This window comes from Cynocephalus volans, chromosome 7 (assembly GCF_027409185.1).
Source record: "Cynocephalus volans isolate mCynVol1 chromosome 7, mCynVol1.pri, whole genome shotgun sequence".
Lineage (NCBI taxonomy): Eukaryota > Metazoa > Chordata > Mammalia > Dermoptera > Cynocephalidae > Cynocephalus > Cynocephalus volans.
The window spans coordinates 115,317,959-115,326,370 of NC_084466.1; the positions used below are offsets into that span (position 1 = coordinate 115,317,959).

Below are 8,412 nucleotides of genomic sequence, written 5' to 3' on the forward strand. Positions count from 1 at the left end.
CATTTCTTATAACAAAATACCTGGAACTGGGTAATTTATAAAGAAAAAAAAAATTATTACTTACAGTGTCTGAGGCTGGGAAATCCAAAGTCCAAGGGACACATCTGATGGTAGTGACAGTGACCCAGGGGTCTCACATTGCAAGATGGTGAAAGCAGAGAGAGCTCCTCATGAACTCTCCTTTGAAAGCCCTCAGAACCACGTCCATGACCACTATTTTTAATGCATTCACTAGGCATGGTCCTACAATCTAATCACCTCTTCAAGGCTCCACCTTGCAATTACCAGAACAGGATTTCCCACCCTCTTATCAGTCATAGTGGGGATCAAGCTACTACTACATAAAATGTGGGGGACACAATCCATATCACATTGCTTCCTCTGTCTCCAGTATTCTTGTCTTTCTTTTCTACTTTGAACTCTTTCTCATCCTTCAAAAACTAATTTGTGGTGGAGATGACATGGCGCCTGTACCTATACACTCCTTCTTGTAGAGCTACCATAATTCCTATCAAAGGTGAACTCGGTGTAGTCAGCTGAGATTATATGTTAGGAACTGTGTAGCCAGGATAGCCAGTTGCAGGAGAGGTGAACCCCTGATCAAAGCTAAGCCAATCAGACCACCCAACCAGGAATTTGAAAGAGTCTCTAAGAGTCTAAGCAATTTGATGAGTAGAACTGAGCTGCGAGGTCCCTTATACTGACGACAGAACTTATGCCACTATGCCAAGCATAGACACGTGTAAATGACAATGGAGCATAAATCATAAAGCAAGCTAATGTGGCCAGTCTGCAAAATGTTTTACATACTGATTTTCATGATAGGTATCATCCCAACTCATGTCTCCTTTTTGCTTTCTCTAGTTTAACAGTTTTCTTTTCCTTGAACTATAGGGCCTTGAGAAGATGATGGTTCAAATACCACCTCTTTTCTGAAGCTTTTTCTGAGCAGCTACAGGATGATTTAATTAATATTTAATCTGATATCAGGTATTAACATATATACTACAATATACATGTTTTACTATCCAATAGTAAAAACCTAAAATTTAATACCTACTGTGAGGTAGATATAATGGTAAGTATTATTATAATGCATCCATTATTCTCACACATACATTCTAAAGTCTATATTCTCTCCATACTATCAATGAGGTTATATCCTTTGCCCCTGATGCAGTTACAAATGGAGGGAGCCACAACTCCACCCCAAGTCTATCTGATTCCAGAAACTGTGTTTCTAACCACTACACTAAACCAACTACCAGCATTAATGTTTGTTTATTATCTCTCTTGCTAAATGCTGAAGTTAGAGAATGATACTGTGTACATCTTTTTATATGCCAGCATAGTGCCCACTGAGCAAGGCAGGCTCAATAAATGTTTTTGTTTGTTTGTTTGTTTTTGTTTTTATTACAAACAGAGGATATATAATAAAGAGAATTAGTTACATGGGTGTTGAAAGTCTGAAAGAGCAAAGAGGTAAAGGTGACGTCAGAGATCAAAAATAATCAGCACCTTTCAGGCTGGGGAAACTAAATGGAAAAGGTAATGTTATCAGGAAGTCAAAGACTGAAGGAGAAGCCCCTGTAGGACTGGTGCTTGAAACTCTGAGGGTGGTATCTATGGCTACTGCTCAGGTGCCTGAAGAAATCGCCCCACAGCCTACCTGTGGACCTCTGAGCTATGATGCCTCACCACGGATGCTCAGGCTGCCGGTGGAGACAACACATGAGGGCACAGCAGTGTTTGGAAAGCAGGGAGTGGACCGGCTGGGAGGCAGCATGGCTGTTATTTTGACCACAGAGGGTCATGGCACAGTTGGTGCTCAGACCATTGCAGGTCATGGACCAATTAGTGCTGGAAGCACCAAAAGAAATCGGAATCAGAGCCTTCACTGTCATCTGCTCCTTCAAGGAGTTGGCTCTCAGAACATATCTGGTTGTGAAGATGTGCAGAATAGTCAGATATTACATACCCATACTCGCACACACAATTCTTGATGTCTTTCTGACTTGTTTACCCATTTATTATAAAAGATATTACAAAGGATACACATGAAGAGATGCACAGGGCGAGGTACGGGGGAAGGGACGCAGAGCTTCCATGCCCTTCCAGGCTTGCTACCCTCTAGGAACCTCATGTGTTCAGTTATCCAGAAGCTCCTCAATAACTGTTCATTAAATTAAAATTCCCTAACATTACTTTGATTGTAGTCCTAGCTTACTGATGTGATTGACTAGTGCTAAGCAGCCACCATTATGCCAAACATATAAAGACCCACATATGCACACACCTTTGTACAAACATCAGATGCTTAAGTTATGTAGATTATTTATGTTCTACCTTTTTTAGTGTAGAAATGAGTAATGTATTTATTTTATATTTTGATATTGTATTCCAAGTAATGTTTTAGCAGGTATGAAAATTATAATCACAGGACTCAATGGAAGACATTAATAAGCCTAAGCGTAGCCTTGTCTATTTTTCTTTAAAACTATAAAAATGTTGGTAGAATGATAAGATTAGATAATATTGCCAATTTTAAAATGAAGCAAAATTTAATGATTTCACCTGCAATTTCCATAAGTGGCAGTGAGTGCTAATTTGACCATGCAATTAGAAATACTAAAACCGGTAACACAACTGTGTAATTATGTTACTGACTCCATGAATGAATTAGTGCAATTTGATTTACCACGAGAAAAAATCCATAAAGTGTTCTGGTCAACTGAAATATGAATAATAGGCTGCATGTTTTTTATTTTTCTTTTAAACGGTATCTTCAGCCTCCTTCCTATCAACAGATTAAACAAGCTTGAAGTACTCGGCTCTTCTTGCAAAATAAGAAAAGGGATGGGGGAAAGATTTGTGATTTTATTTGATAATTATTTTAATATCGAAGTAATTAGAGCAAGTCTACCTTTAGCTGAATGCCAGAGACTACTATTTACTGTGAAATTGTTAGGATAAGCCCATATTTCCTTTTTTCTCCTATGATATAATTTAGCAAGAGCTAAATCACCACTAGACCATTGATAAGAATACATCTTGACATTCTGTCCATGCCAGACCTTATGAGTAGCAACAGAAAGTATGTTTTCTGATTTTGGATTTTGCTTTGGAATTCAGTCATTATCTTATAACGACACCAGCACATGAACACAAAAATTCTATACCTATGACACATTATTTTTTTATAGCAAAAACTCTGGAAACAACGTAAGTGTCTATCAATAACGTCTGGTTAAATAAATTATGGTACAGACATTCCAACATACTACAAACTTAATGCAATTGTTAAAAAGAATGAGTCACCTCTACATGTATTGAACAGAATGTCTTTGTCTGTAAGACACATAGAGTAAAACGAGCTAGGTGCAGGTAAGTGTGTGGAGTGTGCTACCATTTGATAAAATACCTTGTGAAATGCTCTCATGTGCACATATTTCCATTCAAATAAATTGTTTAAAAGTGAAACAACCACACACACACACAAAAAAAACATTTTAAGCAGCCATTATCTAAAATATTCCAGATTCTTTACATGATCCTCTTTTGAATTCATACTGTATCTGACTTCCTTCTTCCAGCCTCCGTTACCAGTTAATAAAATATCTACAGTTTTCATGATATTTTTTTCCAACTTTATAAACGTGCAGAATTTCTTTTTTATGGAAATCCTTCCTAACTTCTCAGTTGGGTAGAAGAAGAGGTGCCCCTCCTTGGTTGGCTTCTCAGTCTCTCACCTCTGTGCAGAGGTGGGAAGCAAGAAGGGATGGAATGAGGGTGGATGTGCAGATATATGCAGAGACTGGCAGTCTCTGGCCATAGTCGGTTCCTATAGAGAGGAAGGGATCCAATAACCAGGGCCTTTATGTGTTTGCTCCTTTCTCCTCAAACCGAAGGCTCTTCTTTCTTTTTTTTCTGAAGAAAGGGTTTTCCTCTATTGTGCTTTATTGGAGAAGGCACATCAGACAACAAGCATATGCAGAAAAAGAAAGTTTCTTTTGGGTGAGGAAGCTGAGACTTCCAGAAAAAAGGAAGACATCCTGCCAGTTCCCCTCTCAATGATGAGCTAACCAAAGCTTGGGTCCCCTTGGCTGAGCCTCTTGAAATTGAACAACTTCCAGGAACACAAAAACAGCAAAGATTCTAGGACATTATTTAAGGAATCTTTTTGGACAATTGATCAATCACTCTTATCCTTCAAATGCCTTAAACCCAGCATTTTATGGTTTTGATGTAGACTTGAGAATACTACAGAATAAGTATAAATTGAAGAGGTTTCTTTCCCCTTTCCCCAGTATAAACAATACCAAATCTGCAACTAAAAAGGCAAAGACAGTTTAGATTTCATTTCCATGGGTTTTCGTTTAAAACTATATCCCTAGCCTCATTCCAATCAATAGATCTCAGGGTAAGCAAAAATTGAAACTTTCAACTCAGCAAGAGAAGGAAAGAGAGGAATGAGGAAGGATTGATAATTTTTATTTAATAATTATTTCAAAATCAAGGTAACTGGAACGAGTCTTGCTTGCATGTAGTAATACTTAAGATACTTCAAATTAACTTATTTGGTACAAAATCTGCTTGTCTTTGTTAAACATATTTCTACATATACATTCTCTTTCTGCCAACCACCAAGTACTTTGGTATTACCTTTGTGAACAATTTCCTTCTCTGTCCAATAGGTATTGACCATTTAGGTAAATATTAATTTATTGAACACCAATTTTGAAACTATTAATGTAAGATTCAACCTCATACTACCATGATCATTTGACTTTATCAATAGAGAACACATTTTTATTTAAAGTTACTCTAGAATTGATCAATATTGTCATACATTTAGACAATATCTTTTCTTTGGTCTTCTTTAAACATGTCACATTTCTGTTCCTGTAGAACACACACACACACACATACACGCACATACACACACCCCTCTAAGATCACAATCCCCAAATTTATCTATACTTGTAACATTTCATGATATTAAATGTTAAATTTTATTTAAAGGACTATCACGGCCTAGAGAAAAATATAATCTAAGCATTGAGATAGTACATTTCAGAAAATAAGCTAATATTCTCATGTAAGATTTTAGATACCTATCATTTGTCATTCCAAGAGCTCCTTGAATTCTAGACTCTAGAATTAAAAGGGTAAAGGGTTATGCATTTAGGAACTCTGAGCTGAAATTATTTACTTCAGTTCAATATAGAATATTTATCAGAGTCAAGCTAACAATCAATGTGTACAACAATTTACATAACAAGAGAAACAGTAGACAATGCAGCACCTTTAGAAAAATAATTAAAAGTTTTGTTGCATTTTCAGATAAGTGCCACACTGAGAATTTACAACACAGTAATTTACTGCAATCACAGGGGAGTTCCATAAAGAAACAAAGCTCTTACACTCCAGATTTTCGGAAGGTATTATTGGAATGCTTAAATGTAACCACAGAATTTGTACATCCTTAGGATTGAACTCACAAAAGTTATAAAAGGTTCTCATAGCATATATAATATAAAAGGAGTCCACTGTATTTGGACAGCTGGTTTAATGTCTCTGACAGGTGTGAAGCCTAGAAGAATTACTGGCTTGGTGGTGATCTTTCTGTATCCGGCAAGACAGACCTTCTCCACAGTAACAACGCTGGAATATCTCCAGCCCGTGGGAGCCTTTTCTCCTGTGCTTGGTGCACACTTGACCTTCTTTGAGGACAGGTTTACAGATCTTGGACCAGAAGTGTCTAGCACAACACAACCCTGTGGCACAGTCTGACGATCGGAGACAGACAGAACCTTCTTGTCCTACAAAGAAGGAAACAGTAGGAAAGGTACATGGTTACTGCTAGCCTGAATCATTTCATTTAGATAATTCAAAAGACACTGCTGATGTGCCGACAAAGAAGGATGAACCTTAAGGTCCTTTAACCTACCTTTGGTGTGATACATTTTTGAAGACAGTGTGGTTCTTCTCGAGTACCCGTCCAAGGTGCTGTGATCGTTACCAAAGCTTTCAATAATGGTTTCTTCCATTTCTCCCCGATGGAAATGATTGTGATCAGAAGGCATACATATTCCTAAGGAAGCAGAAAATAGTGATTAACTCCCCAGTCATAATGCATTACTGCTAGCAGCTGTGATGGAGGCAGTCTGTTATGCCTCTACCAACTTGAGACACCTCATTACGGTGACATTATTTTAAACACAATACAAACCTCCTCCCTAGTGTTTATGCAAAACTCCCCAGATAGACAGAAGCACCAATGTGTACAATGTACGGTCATATGCAACATTCCCAGTATAGCCATTTAAAATACTCTCTCACCATCTGTGGTAGTAGCAAGTGAGATTTCTGCCCATTTTAATATCACCCTTGGGGTAAGAAAAGGAAAATCAGTCACTTAAAAAATTGTGCTTAAAAATAACTTCTCTGCCTTTGGTGCTATATGGGTACACCAGACTAAATTAAGAAAATGCAATTCTAGATGCCTGGAAGATTACAATCTCACCCACCAGTTACTTTACTGTATAATTTCGATATTACAGAGATTTAGTTAGTTCATCCTGGAGTACTGCTGGGTCCCAAGGAGGGTCGCCACCCTGTTAGTTTATTTCTGGAGAACTCTTTGGCTGTCTGAGTCGACTTCTTTGAGAAATTACATTTTAGTGGATCTGTGGTTGGGGGGAGGAGTAGTTATTTTAAGGTAGAGGGTGGAGGGGGCGGGGAGGATGGGAGGGGAAGAATGGACAGTCCAGGGTGCAAGGATTATCAAGATCTCCCTTGAAAGTGGCCAGCAGATAAATCACTCTGTCCTCTGGCTGACAACAGCTTCAACAGGGATCATGAGGGGGAGGCCAGTCTGGCAGAGCCACAAAAGTCACTGTAAGAAAAATGGAAAAGGCAGCTAAATGCCAAGGCAGGTGTCCCTGGTCTCTCTGTAAGATCCCACCTCCCTCCCCACCCTTCTCAACTGACCTCAAAGCTCTGCCCTGACAAATTGTTATGGAAGGGTCCGCTGTGAGGTAAGCCGTCGTGTTAAATCATTGAGGGACACAGAGGAAGTATATAAGAAGCTCCGAGACCTCTGCACTTCTCTCCCCTCCCAGATTAAACCTTGGCAATGAAGATGCATATTTCAGGGGCACTCTGCATGCCAGGCGCCCATTTGCAGGTGGCGCCGCAGTGTCCGCCGATCCCAGGGCTGGTTCTTCCATCCGGAGGCGCTCAAAGGCAGGACGGTTCGAGACCGAAAGGGAGCTACGGGACTCACCGTTTTTGCAGTAATTCCCGGGGCAGCACATAGCGTGACGCATGCAGCGTTTTCGGCGCTTCCTGCAGGCGAGACAGATTTGCACGGCCGCGCCCCCTCCGCGGGTGGGACTGGCGCAGTACTCATCCGTGCCACACTCCTCGTCCTCAGCGCACGGGTACGGCTGCGGGAAGGGGGCGGGAGAGGGTGAGGAGCCCGGGCGTCCGGGTAGCCACGCTCCTGGATCCGGACGCTCATCACAATCCCTCTCCGTCCGCCTCGCCAAAAGCTGTCGCAGCCCACTGTTCCCAAATGCAGCGTTTCCAAATGCGCCCTGAGCCACACACACACACCCAGCACGTTCTACGCCCTGCTCTCCAAATGGGACTCCTTCAAGGGTCACAGCGACCCCGGATCCCCGCGACCCCCCTCACCTGGTAGTTGTCAAGGGTCTGGTACTTGTTCCCGCCCTCGTACGGAATCCCCGGCGCGGCGCTGACTGCGGAGCCTGGGTGCCCGGCAGCGCCGCCCAGCGGTGGGGGCAGGTTCTTGATCGCGTTGGAATTGACGAGAACCGAGTTGAAGGTGGCGGTCACTCCAGGCGGAGGGGCGCCGCAAAGAGCCGCCGCTACCAAGGCGACCAAGACCCGGGCAGCTCCCGCTGAGCCCAGAGCCCTCATCTCAGAAGGACTCGAGAAGGAGAAAGAAAGAGAAAGGAGGAACCGTCCCTCTGCCAGCCTAGCGCCCAGCGAAACCGCGTCGGCGCGGCTGCACCGTCCGGGTCCCGGGAGCCTCGCGCGCTCCCAGGGTCCTGACTGCGGGGCGCACGGAGCTCTGCGCCGCCACCGCCACCGCCGCCGCCTTTATACTGCGGGCTCTGAGCACTTCGGCCCCTGGGGGGAGACAACAAAGCCGGGGTGGGATTTCAAAGCGTTGGGAGGGGCTGGAAGGGGGTGTGTTTGTGTACATGGAGGGGGGCCTTTGACCCTCCCTTGCGCGATCGTCCCGCTGGCCTAGCTCACCTTCGGGGTGGCGGTCATCAATGAGTACTAGAGCAGACGACTTTAATAAATGCAGGCGGCGGGAGCAACCCCGGGAACCCGGCGACCTTGCCTTGCAGGGAGGGCTTGGATTATGCGGATCTG

The 8,412-nt window shown here is 42.5% G+C and overlaps 1 protein-coding gene across 1 annotated transcript; it reads right to left on the reverse strand.

Annotated features, from left to right (window-relative positions):
• Window positions 1–5,568: 5,568 nt before the first annotated feature.
• Window positions 5,569–7,947, reverse strand: DKK1 (dickkopf WNT signaling pathway inhibitor 1). The gene is made up of 4 exons (XM_063103472.1): window positions 7,702–7,947; window positions 7,289–7,451; window positions 5,951–6,094; window positions 5,569–5,822 (listed from the first exon to the last, which is right to left on the reverse strand). Exons 1-4 carry the CDS (start codon window positions 7,945–7,947, stop codon window positions 5,569–5,571), a joined length of 807 nt encoding a protein of 268 aa, XP_062959542.1.
• Between the last annotated feature and the right edge of the window lie 465 nt (window positions 7,948–8,412).

Excerpts from the sequence above, each read along its gene's own strand:
- DKK1 (XM_063103472.1), bottom strand. The coding sequence starts at position 7,947 with ATGAGGGCTCTGGGCTCAGCGGGAGCTGCCCGGGTCTTGGTCGCCTTG. Across the intron at positions 6,095-7,288 it reads CGGGAATTACTGCAAAAACG|GAATATGTATGCCTTCTGAT; the intron begins GTGAGTCCCGTA and ends CTGCTTCCTTAG. Across the intron at positions 5,823-5,950 it reads AAAAATGTATCACACCAAAG|GACAAGAAGGTTCTGTCTGT; the intron begins GTAGGTTAAAGG and ends CCTTCTTTGTAG.